The sequence below is a fragment of the Salvelinus fontinalis genome, chromosome 26 (assembly GCF_029448725.1).
Source record: "Salvelinus fontinalis isolate EN_2023a chromosome 26, ASM2944872v1, whole genome shotgun sequence".
Lineage (NCBI taxonomy): Eukaryota > Metazoa > Chordata > Actinopteri > Salmoniformes > Salmonidae > Salvelinus > Salvelinus fontinalis.
Genome location: NC_074690.1, coordinates 44,452,259 through 44,471,483, shown reverse-complemented (window position 1 = coordinate 44,471,483; position 19,225 = coordinate 44,452,259). Strand labels below are relative to the sequence as shown.

Genomic DNA, 19,225 nt, shown 5'->3' with positions numbered 1-19,225 from the left:
CGTGTTAAAACAAACTAGCTTGCAACCAAAAACCCACAAGAATAAACCAGCAGACCAGTTGATCTCCCGTTGGAACTGTGTCAAACGAGTTTGATATCAGACGGCTGTGTCTAGGTTCTCTACTCCAGGCCCCAATGAAATACGACCTATCAGGACCATTGAAAAAAGCAAGGCTGGTATTTAATTCAAACTATTTATTGTAAGAATGTATACCCTGTGAATTGTAAGAAACTATAGTACAGTAAACTTTAGTACAGTATAGTTCAGTATAGCTCCTAAATTCTTGTGTATTTTATTGTATTCCTCGTGTTACTATTTTATTTTTAAACTGCATTGTTGGGAAGGGCTCGTAAGCAAGCATTTCACAGTAAAGTCTACACCGGTTGTATTCGGCGCATGTAACAAAATCATTTTGATTTGATTTTACAGGAAAGTAGAGTATAGTTCAGTACAGTACAGTTTAAATCAGTATAGAAAAGTAGAGTACCGTACTGTACTGAACTATACTGCACTGATCTGTACTGTACTTTCCTGTACTGCACAGAACTATACTTGAGTTTACTGTCAAGTACAATACAGTGCATTATAGACATCTATGTTTGGGCCACATTAGAATATACTAATATGTCATTTGACATACCTTGATTCAATTTGAATTGAATGAAAACAGATTTAACAGTATTAACTCAATCATAATTGTCTTCATTAAGTTACCAATTTTAGTTGTAGACAGTACAGGAATACTTTATTTTTCCCTTTTGATAAGAAATGACCATACTGTATTAAGGTTTTATTCATGGGTTAAATGATTTGGAAATTACAAGTAAGTATACCAACATAAGCTTTACATTAACAAAATGTGTAGAGTACATTGTCACAGTAGATTCTCTCTGGTAAATGAGGAAATACCTTATTTCAATTGTATGAAATTATGTGAAATAGTTCTATTTGGACTTAGTCTGCTCAAATATTAGGTTTCATTTTATACTGAACATAATACCCACCAGAGGCATAAATAGTCTTGAAAAATGGTGGCAGCAACCAGGACTTAAAGTTAAACACCGACATCAAATGTAGGGAGCGATAATATGGTGGCCAGTAATGGCTGGTGCTCAGTGTTGGACAGATACCAGCACTGGTGCTCAGTGTTGGTATCCATTGACCTGGAGTATTCAGTGAACCACACCACGATTCCAAAAATATAGCTACGGTATAACGTCTTGTACTGAACATTTACATCTTGACATTGCAGTACTTTTCCCAGCCACAACTACTACACATTCAATAACAAATGAAACGGAATTCAAATGTGGTTCTTAACAGTGGACAGACAGACACCATAACTGGGAAAGAGACTTGTGTCATATCTGTCATCACCCAACAGATTGTTTGTGTGGGTGCCATCACGTTCAGGCTGCGGTCCTTTTGTTCCTTGGGAAGAAAAAAGAATGTTTGGTCATTTACAACATCATATATAGTTCGAACAGTTTTGTGTTACTGTTTAATAAAATGGAAAAGTGTTGCTACTGTGATGGGTTTATCTTACTTTATGTGCTAAATGGCTTCCTCTACCCACTTGCTGTCGGGGTCAGCACAGACAAGTCTGTCCTTCACGGTGGTGGACCTGTTATAAAAGAGAGGAGAGGTGGATTTAGAAATTGTAATGGCAGCCTTCCTCCTCTTCACGAGAAGAGAAGGTGTAGCAGGGATCGGACCAACACGCAGTGTAGCCAGTGCTCAACATGTTTAATAAAACGAAACTGTGAACACTTACAACAATACAAAATAACAAATGTGGCAAACCGATACAGCCCTATCTGGTGCAGAGAAAACACAAAGACAGGAAACAACCACCCACAAAATCCCAACACAAAACAAGCCACCTAAATATGATTCCCAATCAGAGACAACACCAAACACCTGCCTCTGATTGAGAACCATATTAGGCCAAACATAAAAACAGACAAACTAGACACACAACATAGAATGCCCACCCAGCTCACGTCCTGACCAAACACTAAAACAAGAAAAACACACAGGAACTATGGTCAGAACGTGACAGAAATGTTACATCAGATTCAACAATCAATCCAATAATGTCACTTGAACATTCTAAAAAACAATTTTCCTGTTTCTATGTACTGAAGCTGTTTAAAGACAATATAATATACAGTAGCTATACGCTTCCATCACAGCATTGATGTCGCAGATCGCAGATCCCAGTCTCATGTTGGATTCTGTACTCTTTCCGGTTTCGTCACAGGGATAGCGTTCTCTGTGTATTCTGTGCAGCTTCGAGTGGACCTCCACAAGACAGACGGCATCTCAGATATTTAGACGTATTGGTAGAAAAGACATCGTAAAAATAGATTGCCGTTTTCAGGGTAAAAACAAAGAAACAAAGCATAGCTCAAAACAGAAGCAATGCACAACCTTTTCTCTACTAAAATATGACTAAACCCACAATAAATGACAGTTCATGTCCTACTTACTACTTTCGCACAGAGTCGTCAGTGCCACCGGCAGCACATGCAGTGTAGAGAGAGTCACCAGAAGCTTTGTTATCTTGTCAGGTTCAGAGTTCTAGGCAGGCAGTAAAGTTGGATAGATACATGTAACTCTATTGTCCGAATAAGATACAAAGATAATCTGATACAATGATCTGGCATTGTAATGTAGTTTAAATACTTACATAGTTGGAAATATACTGCCTTCTCTGGACCGCAGACTCTTATAAACTTGAATTAGCTAACACCACGTGCCATTGGAACACAGGAGTGATGGTTGCTGATAATGGGCCTCTGTAAGCCTATGTAGATATTCCATTAAAAATCAGCCGTTTCCAGCTACAATAGTCATTTGCAACATTAACAATGTCTACACTGTATTTCTGATCAATTTGATGTTATTTTAATGGACAAAAAATTAGCTTTTCTTTCAAAAACAAGGGACATTTATAAGTGACCCCAAACTTTTGAACGGTAGTGTAAGTAGCCTTCTGTCTTATGTAACCATCCCGAACATAACATATCATACTAATTTCAGTGTCCTGGATTTACATTTACTATGTTACGTCTAGTCATTGAGACCAGGCTGAGTTTTCATATGGTAGTTGTTTAAGGTTAAGTTGTATGTAACAACAGCTTAACTGCAGTTTTCACATTGTACCTACCATTGTAATAACCATGCAAATACATGTTTGTAGTGCTAAAGCAACACCAACATTTGAAATGTTTCAGTATTCATATGAACATGATCAAATGTCCCAATTCAAGCGTTGTGTGACATATGCATGGGTAAAAAGGTTGTGGTTGTCACAGGGACAGCTATGATGCAACAAATGAAGAAGAACTCAAAACCACTTGATAATGACCTATTTAGTTGTCACATCATCACTTCTATGTGTTCCTCTGACCTAGAAAAGAACCATATTATAACCTCAAGACAACCTATATGCAACAGCCCACATCCATGCAAGTCACACACACACACACAGACGTGACTATTGGATTGAACAGATAAGATATTACTTTTCTTTGTCTTTCGTTGAATTGTATTTCAGTGCTGTGTAGATTTATAGCACTACCCAAACAAAGTTACACATGAAAGTTCCTCTCATAGCTCCCCCATTCTCCACACGTTCTAGGAGGGATCCTATAGTGTGGACAATTATTGTTATTTGTTTTTGTTTATTTTTGTAAATTTTTTAATCTCTTTTTCTCCCCAAATTCATGGCATCCAATTGGTAGTTACAGTCTTGTCCCATATCTGCAACTCCCGTACGGACTCGGGAGACGCGAAGGTCGAGAGCCGCGCGTCCTCCGAAACACAACCCAGCCAACCCCACTGCTTCTTGACACAATGCCCGCTTAACCCGGAAGCCAGCCGCACCAATGTGTCGGAGGAAACACCATGCACCTGGCGACTGTGTCAGCGTGCATTGCGCCCGGCCCAGCACAGGGGTCGCTAGTGCACGATGGGACAAGAACATCCCTGCCGGCCAAACCGTCCCGTAACCTGGACGACCCTGGGCCAATTGTGCGCCACCCCATGGGTCTCCCAGTCGCGGTCGACTGCGACAGATCCTGGACTCGAACCAGGATCTCTAGTAGCACAGCTAGCAGTGCGCCACTCGGGAGGCGGTAGTGTGGAATTTTGACCATACATCAGAGCTCTGAGGTCATTATGTAATATTGTCTATGTAAACAGTTCAATAGTTGTCATACGTTTTGTAAGCTTATAGTTTTTGATCATCGTCAGTGCAGCACTCAACCTGAATTCCTAGTTTTCTTACGGATTCTGTGGTGCCATTATGGTTTATTTGCTATCTTACAGATCACGTGAACTCAGGAAAAAAAGAAACGTCCTCTCACTGTCAACTGTGTTTATTTTCAGCAAACTTAACATGTGTAAATATTTGTATGAACATAACAAGATTCAACAACTGAGACATAAACTGAACAAGTTCCAAGACGTGTGACTGACAGAAATGGAAAAATGTGTCCCTGAACAAAGCGGGGGACAAAATCAAAAGTAACAGTCAGTATCTGGTGTGGCCACCAGCTGCATTAAGTACTGCAGTGCATCTCCTCCTCATGGACTGCACCAGATTTGCCCATTCTTACTGTGAGATGTTACCCCCCTCTTCCACCAAGGCACCTGCAAGTTCCCGGACATTTCAGGGGGGAATAGCCCTAGCCCTCACACTTCGATCCAACAGGTCCCAGACGTGCTCAATGGGATTGAGATCCGGGCTCTTCGCTGGCCATGGCAAAACACTGACATTCCTGTCTTGCAGGAAATCACGCACAGAACGAGCAGTATGGCTGGTGGCATTGTCATGCTGGAGGATCATGTCAGGATGAGCCTGCAGGAAGGGTACCACATGAGGGAGGAGGATGTCTTCCTTGTAACGCACAGCGTTGAGATTGCCTGCAATGACAACAAGCTCAGTCTGATGATGCTGTGACACACCGCCCCAGACCATGACGGACCCTCCACCTCCAAATCGGTCCCGCTCCAGAGTACAGGCCTCGGTGTAACGCTCATTCCTTCGACGATAATTGCGAATCTGACCATCACCCCTGGTGAGACAAAACCACGACTCATCAGTGAAGATAACTTTTTGCCAGTCCTGTCTGGTCCAGCGATGGTGGGTTTTTGCCCATAGGCAATGTTGTTGCTGGTGATGTCTGATGAGGACCTGCCTTACAACAGGCCTACAAGCCCTCAGTCCAGCATCTCTCAGCTTATTGTGGACAGTCTGAGCACTGATGGAGGGATTATGCATTCCTGGTGTAAGTCGGCCAGTTATTGTTGCCATCCTGTACCTGTTCCGCAGGTGTGATGTTCAAATGTGACCGATCCTGTGCAGGTGTTGTTACACGTGGTCTGCCACAGCGAGGACGATCAGGTGTCCGTTCTGTCTCCCTGTAGCGCTGCCTTAGGCATCTCACAGTAATTTACTGCCCTGGCCACATCTGCAGTCCTCATGCCTCCTTGCAGCATGCCTAAGGCACGTTCACGCAGATCAGCAGGGACTCTGGGCATCTTTCTTTTGGTGTTTTTCAGAGTCAGAGTCACTGACCTTAATTGCCTACCGTCTGTAAACTGTTAGTGTCTTAACGAGGTGCGTGTTCATTAATTGTTCATGGTTCATTGAACAAGCATGGGAAACAGTGTTTAAACCCTTTACAATGAAGATCTGTGGAGTTATTTGGATTTTTACAAATTAACGTTGAAGGACAGGGTCCTGAAAAAGTGACGTATCTTCTTTTGCTAATTTTATTATCTGATCAATATCACAATCTCAAATGTGCCATTCACCAGGCCACAAAGGCCACAAACAGTGGCAATCCCTTGGTATGACTGTATAGCCTTACCCATTGGGGTAGATCAACTGAAAAATCTGATAACTGTATATACACACTTTTAGAAAAAAAGTGTGTATATATAAATAAATAAAAAGTGTGCTATCTGGAACCTTAAACAGTTCTTCGGCTGTCCCTATAGGAGAACCCTTTGAAGAAACCCTTTTGCTTCCAGGTAGAACTCTTTTGGGTTCCATGTAGAACCCAAATCACTGCAAAGGTGTGAATTTGAGACCAACGTGTTGTTCTGTTTGAATATAGGCCTTGATTTGGTTATGAGGCCAAAAGTGCATTATACTGTGACACTATTTTGTTGTTGTACGATTTTTTTTATTTTTATGAACAATAGAAAACATACACAAATCAAATCAAATCAAGTTTATTTTATATAGCCCTTCGTACATCAGCTAATATCTCGAAGTGCTGTACAGAAACCCAGCCTAAAACCCCAAACAGCAAGCAATGCAGGTGTAGAAGCACATACAAACGACAACATCATACAAACATCAACAACATCACATCTGCCCAGACCCACTAGCACACATCCCCATATCAAATGCCCGCGTCACCTTACACCACATGGCCTCAAACTGCACCATTTTGTTTTTCTCGGTAGCCCACGCACTTATATTTTTTTGTTAATAAAGCATTTTATCTTACCATTGCGTTAATGATGGAGGATTGGTTAATTTCCCGTTTTTAAGTATACGTTTATTTAAGAAAAGTATTGTCCAACCCATGGGATATGTCACTGTTCCATCATATGCCATGTCTTGAAATATACAGACGGATTAAAAGTAAACTTTCTACTTGTCACTTCTGCTCCCCCTCGTCTGGTGCTCATCATTACGCACCCCTGTCACCATCGTTACGCGTTCATGGGACTCACCTCGACTCTATTACTTTATTGATTGCCTCCACTATATTTGTCACTGGCCTGTCAGGCTCGCCCAGGTGGGATGCCGGGCAAAAAAAATTCAAGTTGAAATTTGGGGATTTTTTCCAAGTCAAAATGTGATTTAATTTGCATGTACAGTGGGGGAAAAAAGTATTTAGTCAGCCACCAACTGTGCAAGTTCTCCCACTTAAAAATATGAGAGAGGCCTGTAATTTTCATCATAGGTACACTTCAACTATGACAGACAAAATGAGACAAAATAATCCAGAAAATCACATTGTAGGATTTTTAATGAATTTATTTGCAAATAATGGTGGAAAATAAGTATTTGGTCAATAACAAAAGTTTATCTCAATACTTTGTTATATACCCTTTGTTGGCAATGACAGAGGTCAAACGTTTTCTGTAAGTCTTCACAAGGTTTTCACACACTGTTGCTGGTATTTTGGCCCATTCCTCCATGCAGATCTCCTCTAGAGCAGTGATGTTTTGGGGCTGTTGCTGGGCAACACGGACTTTCAACTCCCTCCAAAGATTTTCTATGGAGTTGAGATCTGGAGACTGGCTAGGCCACTCCAGGACCTTGAAATGCTTCTTACGAAGCCACTCCTTCGTTGCCCGGGCGGTGTGTTTGGGATCATTGTCATGCTGAAAGACCCAGCCACGTTTCATCTTCAATGCTCTTGCTGATGGTTGGCTTTGTTACTTTGGTCCCAGCTCTCTGCAGGTCATTCACTAGGTCCCCCCGTGTGGTTCTGGGATTTTTGCTCACCGTTCTTGTGATCATTTTGACACCACGGGGTGAGATCTTGTGTGGAGCCCCAGATCGAGGGAGATTATCAGTGGTCTTGTATGTCTTCCATTTCCTAATAATTGCTCCCACAGTTGATTTCTTCAAACCAAGCTGCTTACCTATTGCAGATTCAGTCTTCGCAGCCTGGTGCAATTTTGTTTCTGGTGTCCTTTGACAGCTCTTTGGTCTTGGCCATAGTGGAGTTTGGAGTGTGACTGTTTGAGGTTGTGGACAGGTGTCTTTTATACTGATAACAAGTTCAAACAGGTGCCATTAATACAGGTAACGAGTGGAGGACAGAGGAGCCTCTTAAAGAAGAAGTTACAGGTCTGTGAGAGCCAGAAATCTTGCTTGTTTGTAGGTGACCAAATACTTATTTTCCACCATAATTTGCAAATAAATTCATAAAAAATCCTACAATGTGATTTTCTGGATTTTTTTTCCTCATTGTGTCTGTCATAGTTGAAGTGTACCTATGATGAAAATTACAGGCGTTTCTCATATTTTTAAGTGGGAGAACTTGCACAATTGGTGGCTGACTAAATACTTTTTTGCCCCACTGTATTTGACAATATCTACATTGGCCAATCCAAAATTGCTTTTTAAAGCTGTCATGGAAATACAAGCATTTCCTATTACCAAGTCATTTACGGTTTCTATGCCTATAGTTTTCCATGTGGTCCAATTTAACTGTGAATTCTGAAAAACTATTCAAGAATTATTCCATAAGGTTGTGTTTTTAGGGAGTGATATTGGTTCTTGTAAAATAAAAAAATGTCTCCACGTATTCTGAAAATATTTTTAGCAAAGGGGGCATTGAGTTTTCAGTATTGGTCAGGTATATCAGGAGATCATCTCTAAATAAGTTTAGTTTATATTCACTTTTACCAATACTGATACTTTGGTTTGGGTGCTGTCTAATTCTTTCTGCAAGCGGTTCAATTGCCAGTGCAAACAGGAGGGGGGAGAGGGGACTTCCCTGTCTTGTGCCCCTTTCTAAAGCAATTTTATCAGATAATGTATTATTTGTGTATATTTTAGCTTCAGGACATGTATATCATATTTTTATCAAATGTATTATTTCAGCTGGAAAGTTGAAAGCTTCCAAAGTTATTTAAACTTTATTTAACTGTTCTTAAGTCAGTTAAGAACAAATTCTTATTTACAATGACGGCCTACCGGCCAAACCCTAACCCCGGACGACACTGGGCCAATTGTTGTGCACCCTATGGGACTCCCAATTACAGGCAGTTGTGACACAGCCTGGAATCAAACCAGGGTCTGTAGTGATGCCTCTAGTCCTGAGATGCAGTGCCTTAGACCGCTGCGCCACTCGATAGTCTATACTGTAAAAATGTTAAATTGACGCTTGGAAATATGTTTGAGTAGCTCATAAAGGATCATAGGACAGAGTATCAACTCATTGTACTTTGTAGTACATTTTAACCATCTGAGGATAAATGTTTGAATAAACAAATAACATTTGTGTTAAAACATCCCTTGTTGTCCGTCTTTTGAGTAATGTTGTTCGCTTTCTTGCTCAATGTGGGTTAGTGATGGGGAAATTCTTTCGTGGGACGTTGCCATTAAGGGGTGGGTAAGAAAGCCTATTTCAACTCTCAAAGCAGACGTTTCCACCTGCAGAAGGAGTATATATAGAGAGTAGGACCTCACACAGCCACTGAAGCTTTCTCTTTGAAGACAAGACAGCAGCTCAACTCATCCCTAACCACAGCATCACAGAAGAAGAAATGGCCCAGATGAGAGCCCCTGTGATTGTACTGCTGGTGCTACTGGCTTTGGGGGTCTTTGCTAAGGAAACTTCTGCAGCTAAACAACGTAAATATTGTGCTGTGAAAGTTTTGTCTTAGTCTGAGTCTCTGTGTTTAATTACTGAATACAGAAATAAACAACTGGACAATTAGGGTAATATTTTGTGTTTCTCAACATTCCTCGTAAATCCTTCATTTGTTCCTTTTTGACAGCACGTCGTAGGAGAGGATGCTGTGAGAGTTATACTCCTCGTAAAATACCTTTTGCAGTTATCGAAGGCTATACACTACAGACCATATCAGAAACCTGCCGTATCTTTGCCATCAGGTGAGTTTCTTTGGAGTATCTGATTGCATTGTATGGCAAGTGATAAAGCCAGAAGAATGCCATTAAAGCTACTATAAATAGCCTACTGTACTGTAGTTTTAGCAATCAAACAATTATACAATGCTGTAAGTGTAAAAACAGAGAGTTGAATATGAACTTATGCTTTATGTCTCTTCCAGGTTCCACACTGAAAAGGGTAAGGATGTGTGTGCAGACCCAGACAAGAACTGGGTGAAAGAGCACGTCAGCCGACTGGGGTAAGAATCATTCTCATGAACAGAGACTAAAAGTGAGACTAAAAGTGTGGTTGTAGCCGTGACAACACAAATGAATGATATCCATTTGACATTTTATATCCGTTTTAGGACCAAAGCGGCTCACATCAAGACCTCACAGGCCAAATCCAACGATGACATCACAACTATCAGAGGGGGACTCAGGGTATAAAGGAACAGTACGCAGTCAGAAACTGAACACAACACCCACTGTTAATCTGTCCTCTCAGCACCAAGAATAAAATCAATGACAAGGGTGTCACAAGACCTGTTTCTTCTAAATTCTATATTTTCTGGGATGATTTTATGTGAATATATTTTGTAAATATGAAGGATATTGTTATAATACAATTTTTTTATATACAAGAGGCTTATGATCTCATTGTGAGACCATCAGAAAAGTCATACTTTGTGTGTTTTTAATTCATAAACTTTTGTTACTTCTGTTACATTTTGTCATCTGTAATAAATGTGTTATATTTTACTAAGAATACATACCTGTGTTTTCATCTTGTGTGTGGTGAAAGGAAGAGGTAGCATAGAAAGCACAGTGACAGATAACGGATAAAGCAGATAGAGAAGATATTGTGTCGGCCTAGTTACTGTGTGAAGTACACTACATCATGAGAGTTCACCAGTGGATGGATCACTTGTAGGGCTTCTTATAAAAGTAATCCTTGTATGCACTGTTAAAACAGAAAGACTGAAAACACCATGATCGTGTAGTCAAACCATGAAAAGTAGTGCATCCTTAGCTGAGATCTGGTGTTTGGAGGGTGTTTGAATGTCACCCCAATGTAAGTGTTATAATACACTGAATGTATTTCAAAACAGAATGGAAGTACTCGGAAACACCGAAAGTGGTCCTTCAATCGGAACATTGGTGGGTTCTTGTTAGTACTGTGAAAACCGTTGTTGGTGTTTTCGTGCATGTAAAAGGCATCATCAAAACACAAGAAGTATGTTATCGCAGTCTCTCATACAATCAAATGGTTTTAAATTGCAAAGGATTTATAGCGTTAATATTGATTGACGATGATTTTTCAGATAATATTTTAATTAATTGGAGAGTACAACAGGTCAGCCACCAGGGGAAGACTCGTCGAGGCCTGGTGACAGACGGAGTCTACATCACGAGGCGATGGCTCCCTCTGCTGGACATGCCTGGTCTCGACGGGCTCTCCGGCCAGGACAAATTGGGGCTGATTGTGGTTAGTGAGTAATCAAGGGGCTGATCGCTCACCAGCTGGACGAGTCCCATAAAGCTGCCGGAAGGGCAGCACACGGGAAAGGGGACTGGGGGAAGAGAGGTTGCTACTGTATAGTCGTGCTCAGTCCCAGGGATAACGGAGGGAGCTCAGTATTGTTCCCCACAGGAGACAGCAAGACCCGGAGCCCAGATTATGGTATTCCGGAGAACTATTATTTTCTTTTTGTTTGTTATTTAAATAAACACCTTTGAAACTGAGATAACCCAACTCTGTCCGTGTCTGATCTGTGTAAACGTCTTGACCAACCCCCCTGGTCTGCCACAAGTGGTGGTGAGCATTCTGATAACGTGGTCAGATCAGGGTTGACGTTTATGCAGCATCAGCATGGACGAGTTGATAGCTCAGTTCGTCTGGGCCCAACAAGCACAACAGGCGGTTCAGGAACGAACGTTGGAGGAACAGGGCTACAAAATGTTCGCCACGTTGAGGAAATCCGGAAGCTACAAGGAGGAGCTCCTACTGAATCACATCCAAACCAGTTTTTAATCAAGCTAACGGAAGACGACGACATCGAAACATACCTCTGTACGTTTGAACGGACAGCACTACGGGAAGGATGGCCAAGGCCGAAGTGGGTAAGTCGGCTGGCCCCGTTCCTCTCCGGGAATGCCCAAAATGGACCTTAATGACGAACAAGCGGCTAACTACGATGGACTCAAATGGGAGATACTCAGCCACTATGGGTACAGCCTGGCCCGTCGGGCCCAACTGTTCCACAACTGGAGGTTCGTGGCTGACGCACCCCCCCGAGCCCAGATGAGCAGCCTACTGCGCGTCACCAGGGCATGGCTCCTAACCAACGTATCCACCCTCTCCATCCTAGACAAAGTGGTCCTGGATCGCTTCTTACGGGCCCTACACCACAATATGAAGAGAGCAGTGAGTCTATGCACACCCCAGACCTTGGAGGGCCTCCTGGGAGCAGTGAAGACGCATCAGAACACTGAGGCCCTGCTGAGTGGGAGCCGGGCCGATTTGGGGACCCGTCCGAGGGGACGGAAGGACAGCCCCACCCCTGTATACCCCGAACCGACAGCCAGCAGGGCCAAAGGGCCGCAGACCGGTGGAGAGATTGTTGGGGGAGAGCCGACCCGCCCCTGACGCCCCCAGGTAGATGGAGACCAAAGCAGGTGTTTTGAGTGTGGCCTGGAATTGTCCGCCTCGAGAAGAGTCGATGCTGTCAGCAAACCCCGGAAGCGAGGTGGGCCAGAACTACGTCACCTCCTGTTGGGCACACCACGAACCAACGGCACCCATGGTCCCGGTGAAGGTTGACGGACACGACACGGAAGCTCTATTAGACTCCGGAAGTATGGTTACGCTCGTAACCACGAGCCTGCTGAATCAGGAGACCGAATGTGGTAGGGAGATGTCCATATCCTGTGTCCACGGTGACACAAAGCGTTATCCAACCGTACGGGCTAATATCGTGACACCACAAGGGAGCTGCAAGATGATGGTGGGTGCCGTATTGGTGATGCCGGTACACCTCCTCGTGGGACGAGATTGTCCGCTGTTCGCGGCACTGTGGAGGCACGAACTGAGGAAATAGGTACGACCCGGCCGAAGACAAGAGCGGGGACAACCCGTCGCCTGCGCGGTCCGGAAGCAAGCGGTTGACAAACCCAGATCTACGTGTCAAGAGTCGGAGTCGGTAGGGACGGAGTCGGAGTCGGAAGGGACGCCGGGAACCCGACCCCCCTGGTGAACCCATCCTCAATTTCGAGGGACAAGTCGAGACACCCACTGGGGGCCAACTGAGGGGACAATTCGGGACTGCCGAGTGGGAGGATACGAACTTGAAAGCTGCTGATGGACAGCTACTTCTGAGGGTGAGTGACTGGCGATACCCCCGTTTCCAAATCAAGAATAACCTTTTGTATCAGCAGTCACGCCAACAGGGGGAACTTCAAGAGGTACTGTTGCTTCCCCAACGGTATGTGGGAACCGTTCTTCAGCTGGCCCACAGCCACCTGTTGGGTGCGCACCTGGGAATAGAGAAGACCCGGAAATGGATCGCCGCCCGGTTCCACTGGCCTGGGATGAGGAGGGCCGTGGAAGACTATTGTCGCAGCTGCCTGGAGTTTCAAATCACAGCGAGAACCCAGAGCGTTGTCAGATTGTCCGTTTGTAAGTTCAGAGTGTTTTGCTCTCAGAGCATTCATAGCACACAATGGACGCTCCGGCCAAGGAGTTATGGTAACCCAAAAAGTTAAAATCGTCTTACCCGGAAAACATTACATTTATAATTTCTCACTTGCTTTTTTCAAATGTCAAATGTCATTTTCTTTAGTAAAGTCTACACCTGACGTATTCAACACATAATAATCTTTTATTTTGCAACGATTGTTCCCTTATAATACAAAATTACATTTATACCCTCTGTCCTCTTGACCCAAATAACCAATGCCCCATTTAGATTAGTCACATGCACAGGGTCTCAGGTGTAGTTGCAGGGTACAGTGAAATACTTCAACGCCGCGCTCCAACAGAGCATGAGTGAAACAATTTAAAAAAATATATATGATTCTAATTTTGTATCCTCCCATAAGTAGCTACCATACCAGAATATGACCCACAGACATGGACCTTCGTGAAAATCATCATAAAACTTTATCACCCCTGTCACGTCTACTCCTGCTCCCCCTCACTTGAGCTCATTGTCGCCAGTTCATTCATTATTACACACACCTGCCAACATCTTTATGCGCACCTGCGCCTCATGAGACTCACCTGGACTCCATCACCTTCCTGATTACCTCCCCTATGTATGTCACTCCCCTTGGTTCTGTCCTGAGGAGTTATTGTTTCTGTTTCATGTCTGTACGCTACTCGTGTTTCTTGTTTTGTTCCATGTTCGTTTATTTATAGAATTCACTCCCAGTACATGCTTCCAGATTATTAGCGTACACGTTACAGAATAAGGGCTCCCCAAAGGGAAGCAACAGGGATTTTTCCGTTTTTTTTTTTACTGGTAACATCGGGTCCAAGGGCGGCTGCCGACGCAACCGGGGATGCCTCAGCTGGCTCGATTGGTTCACAAGCCTCGGTTGGCTCGTCAGACTTACATTGCCGAAGCTACCGGGGAGGCCTCAGCCGGCTCGTCAGGCTCCCGCGCCTCAGCCGGCTCTACAGGTTCCCTCGCCTCAGCCGGCTCTACAGGTTCCCTCGCCTCAGCCGGCTCTACAGGTTCCCTCGCCTCAGCCGGCTCTACAGGTTCCCTCGCCTCAGCCGGCTCTACAGGTTCCCATGCCTCAGCTGGCTCTACAGGTTTCCGCGCCTCAGCAGAAGCGACCGGCCCACTCTTGGTCCTCGGTCTGGTCGGCGTCCTGCGGCTGGAGCCGCGAGTCAAGGAGGGGATACAGTCACGTCTACTCCCGCTCCCCCTCTCTGGCGCTTGTTGTCGCCAGTTTATTCATTATTACACACACCTGCCACCATCGTTACATGCGCCTCATGAGACTCACCTGGACTCCATCACCTTCCTGATTACCTCCCCTATATATGTCACTCCCCTTGGTTCTTTCCTGAGGTGTTATTGTTTCTGTTTCATGTCTGTACGCTACTCGTGTTTCTTGTGTTGTTCCATGTTCGTTTATTTATAAAATTCACTCCCTGTACATGCTTCCCGACTATTAGCGTACATGTTACAACCCCAAAGTGGACAAGTAAGTGAAACAGTTTTGGGATGCTTACAGTGACTCAAATTAAGAAAAGGATTTTTTTCATGTATGTCCTTGTCCTGCATTGTGTAGTCCATATTTTTCTCTAAGTGTGTTTAATATGCATTTTTCTGCTGTTAATTCAGAATCCATTCAGTTTATGCATAATTTGAGCAATACAAAGTCTATTGTCATTGATATCATAAAAGTGTGCTAGTGGTTAGCTGACTAGTTGACTGACTGACAAAAAGCTCTACACAGACTCCCAGTGATGACAACAATGCAATTCTAGAGCTTCATGCTAAGATTTGAGTGGATTGTTTTTCATTTGAATTAGCTATCCATCATTTTTCCTTGTCTGAAGTATCAAGTCGTACGTCCATTTTAATGACACTTTCCATCCACCTGATGGGGTTCTTTTGAGAAAAGATCGGGTCACTATCAGAGGCCTCGTGATGGCGTGTCCTTTTCATAGGAGTTGAGGCAGACTCTGGCAACAATGGAGGTGGTGTCATAAGGGTACTTGTGTCAAATTATACACTTTTATTCTGAGGTCTTGCCTGACAAGTTGTGAAAATAGTAAATGAATAGTGAATTTAATGATTTTTTGGAGGTTGCTAAACCATTGCAATCACATTGCTAGACATGTTATGATACCCACCTGCTTCTTCTGGTAGGTCCTGGCATCCATAAAAAAATTGTTTAACCTTTATTTAACTAGGCAAGTAAGTTAATAACAAATTCTTATTTACAATGACAGCCTACCCTGGTCAAACCCTCCCCTAACAGCACTGGGCCAATTGTGCGCCACCCTATAGGACTCCCCATCATGGTCAGTTGTGATACAGCCCAGAATCGAACCAGGGTCTGTAGTGACACCTCTAGCACTGCAATGCCTTAGACCGCTGCGCCACTCGGGAGCCTGACCAGGGAATCACTCTGGCACCCAATGATGCACTTTGTCTGGCAGAAAAACAGGGTCAACGGTTGTCACCATCCCTCAATTATAAACATAGCTCGAGAAATAACGTAATCTCATTTGTAATATAATTATATTCTTTATAGATGTAGACTGACTGGCCCCAAATTGGATAAGTGTCACGCCCTGACCATAGTTTGCTTTGTATGTTTTATGTTTTTTTTGGTCAGGGTGTGATCTGAGTGGGCATTCTATGTTGTATGTCTGGTTTGTCTATTTCTATGTGTTTGGCCTGATATGGTTCTCAATCAGAGACAGGTGTTTTGCGTTGTCTCTGATTGGGAACCATATTTAGGTAGCCTGTTTTGTGTTGTGGGTGATTGTCTATGTGTAGTGTTTAGTGTCAGCACTATTTGTTATTTACTTCACGGTCGTCGTTTATTGTTTTTGGATTAGTTTCGCTAAGTGTTCTCTTTCTATTAAATACAAGATGAACACATACCACGCTGCATATTGGTCCTCCGATCCTTCAAACTTTTCCTCCTCAGTCGAGGAGGAGGAAGACAGCCGTGACAATAAGATTCAGGTTGGTGACGCTGTTACACCATGCAACCAACTTTGACATGTTTTGCTATGGCCCTCGGGTTGGTTTGAATTTGTTGCTGCTAGTTGTAGTCAGACATGAGTTAGCTATACCGCCATACAGTAGCTGCATACAATATTTATTTGTGCCCTAGACATGGGTTACACCTCAGAGGCTAATGACTGTTTCATCTAAATTACACTAATGCAGCGTGGTATGGAAATACAGTATGATGACATTGCTAAAGTAGGCAAATAATTTGTAGGAAACAACTTTGCCATATTATGATGTCAAATTTACTTTAGAGAGATTTCAATCTTGCCATAACTGTTACTAGCAAATTTGATAAAAAAATAGCTAGCAATATTAATACGGTGGTCCCCACAATCTTAGTTAGCTGGCGTAAGGTGTACTGCATCTAAAGTTAATCTGGCGACATCACAATCATGAGAAAAGGTTTTCCTACTAACTATTTGCCTTCTTGTGAAATGTTATCGTGTTTCCAAGCCAAATCTAAGCCATATTGAGGCAGGTTAACGTTAGCCAGCTAGCTAGTCTCAAATGTCCGTGATCCTTTGAACGTGTTGGATGGGGGCGATGAAAGAAAGGATCCCTATTCAATGAAGAGAAGCGAGGTGGCAGAGGGGCGATTTGCACTTGGAGCTTGGCAAAAGGAAGCATGATTTGTTGACACAATTGTAATCCAAACCCAACCTTAATTTACTTGTTGTGACACACTGAGGTTCCAAACTCCATTTCAGACAATACTGACTTTATGACTATAATGATCCTATTTAAACTTTGTAGTCAATTTTGACTCGTGAATAAATGTTTCTGACTCATATCGATGCCACGTAGGCATTTCAAAAGGATTAATTGATTTATAGGGGCAGTCGCTCCTAAACATTGGTGGCAGCTCAGTTGCCACTAGTTCCATTTCAGTCAGGCAACTTCATTACAACATACTATGGGGAGTTGCACTCTTGCGACTTCGGTCGAAAGATCTACAATCACGCCTGACAAGGCCAGGTGATAAGCCTGAGGCTGGATTCATTCTTTCAATTATTTCGCTTATCACCTCGGTGTAAACAGGAACGATTTACACTACTAAAACAAACAATTAGTTATTCTTCAATTTGCTGGTGCAATGAGTAAGATGGCTAAGAAAACGACCGAGACGGCAATGCCTAAAACGGGTTTGGGGTTAAGCACATGCCCCCAGTCATGCGATTATAGCATTTCTCTGAAAGATACTCCCAATCTATGAGCAGTTTGTCTTGGATTGGATCACGCTCAGGCGCGCTCGCTCGAACCAGTCCTGTGCACCAGTCCATGTGTCCATTGCCACGCACTACGTGCAAATTCCCTGGAATGACGTGTAGCATTCTTCAGGAAGCTTGTAATTACCAATGGCGACTTTCCCCAGATGCCGGTACCTCGACTGGGAGCGAGGCACAGGAAGCGGAGATGGATTGGGTGGTCGGAGCAGATGTCTGGCCCGCCAGACAGGAGCAGCCAGAGCCGCCCGCCAGACAGGAGCAGCCAGAGCCGCCCGCCAGACAGGAGCAGCCAGAGCCGCCCGCCAGACAGGAGCAGCCAGAGCCGCCCGCCAGACAGGAGCAGCCAGAGCCGCCCGCCAGACAGGAGCAGCCAGAGCCGCCCGCCAGACAGGAGCCGCCCGCCAGCCAGGAGCAGCCAGAGCCGCCCGCCAGCCAGGAGCAGCCAGAGCCGCCCGCCAGCCAGGAGCAGCCAGAGCCGAGAGCCAGCCAGGACCAGCCAGAGCAGCCAGCCAGCCAGGACCAGCCAGAGCCGCCAGCCAGCCAGGATCTGCCAGAGCCGCCAGCCAGCCAGGATCTGCCAGAGCCACCAGAGCGGTTATTAAATATGATGGAGTGGGGACAACGTACCGCACCCGAGCCGCCGCCGTAGGAAGGCCCACCCGGACCCTCCCCTTCTGTGTCAGGTTTTGCGGCCGGAGTCCGCACCTTTGGGGGGGGGGGGGGGGGGGGGGGTACTGTCACGCCCTGGTCTTAGTATTCTTTTTTTCTGTAATATTTTGGTTAGGTCAGGGTATGACAGGGGGCATGTTTGTGTGTATTTGTCTCGTCTTGGGTGGTTGTTTTGTAGAGGTTATGGGGTTGTGTTTAGTGTAGGTGTCTAGGTAAGTCTATGGTTGCCTGAATGGTTCTTAATCAGAGACAGCTGCATTAGGCTATTGTGGGTAATTGTCTATGTTTAACGTTTGTAGCTTGTGTATGCACTTACGTTTGTAGCTTCACGGTCGTTTGTTGTTTTGTAAAAGTGTTTGTTTTTCGTGTTTCGTCTTCTCTAAATAAAAGAAGATGTATTTCTCTCATGCTGCGCCTTGGTCCACTCTTCCTCAAAGTTACGACGGTCGTGACACAGGCTCAGGGTCAGGTTAGGCAGAGGTCAATAATACAGAGGTGGGGCAACGGTACTGGACGGTAGGCAGGCTCAGGGTCAGGTTAGGCAGAGTGGTCAGGCAGGCGGGCTTAGAGTCAGGACAGGCAAGGGTCAAAACCAGGATGGCGAGAAAAAGAAAGACTGGGAAAAGTAGGCAAATCCTTTGTAGGAAACAACTTTGCCATATTATGATGTTGTCAAATTTTAGAGATTTCAATCTTGCCATAACTGTTACTAGCAAATTTGATAAAAATGGCTAGCAGTACTAATACGGTGGTCCCCACAATCTTAGTTAGCTGGCTTAAGTAATACTGCATCTAAAGTTAATCTGGCGACCTCACAATCATGAAAAAAGGTTTTCCTACTAACTATTTGCCTTGTGAAATGTTATCGTGTTTCAAAGCCAAATCTAAGCCATATTGAGGCAGGC

General features: G+C 44.1%; 1 protein-coding gene across 1 annotated transcript; it reads left to right on the top strand.

Annotated features, from left to right (window-relative positions):
- The first annotated feature begins 9,269 nt into the window (after positions 1-9,269).
- ccl20a.3 (chemokine (C-C motif) ligand 20a, duplicate 3) lies at positions 9,270-10,327 on the top strand. The gene is made up of 4 exons (XM_055884250.1): positions 9,270-9,400; positions 9,547-9,661; positions 9,841-9,918; positions 10,027-10,327. Exons 1-4 carry the CDS (start codon positions 9,313-9,315, stop codon positions 10,106-10,108), a joined length of 363 nt encoding a protein of 120 aa, XP_055740225.1. The 5' UTR covers positions 9,270-9,312; the 3' UTR covers positions 10,109-10,327.
- The last annotated feature ends 8,898 nt before the right edge of the window (positions 10,328-19,225 follow it).

What these genes read in the sequence shown, in the direction of transcription:
- ccl20a.3 (XM_055884250.1), top strand. Translation starts at nt 9,313, where the DNA reads ATGGCCCAGATGAGAGCCCCTGTGATTGTACTGCTGGTGCTACTGGCT. An exon ending in AACTTCTGCAGCTAAACAAC is followed by an intron (nt 9,401 to 9,546) that starts GTAAATATTGTG and finishes CCTTTTTGACAG; the next exon opens with CACGTCGTAGGAGAGGATGC. An exon ending in GAGCACGTCAGCCGACTGGG is followed by an intron (nt 9,919 to 10,026) that starts GTAAGAATCATT and finishes TATCCGTTTTAG; the next exon opens with GACCAAAGCGGCTCACATCA.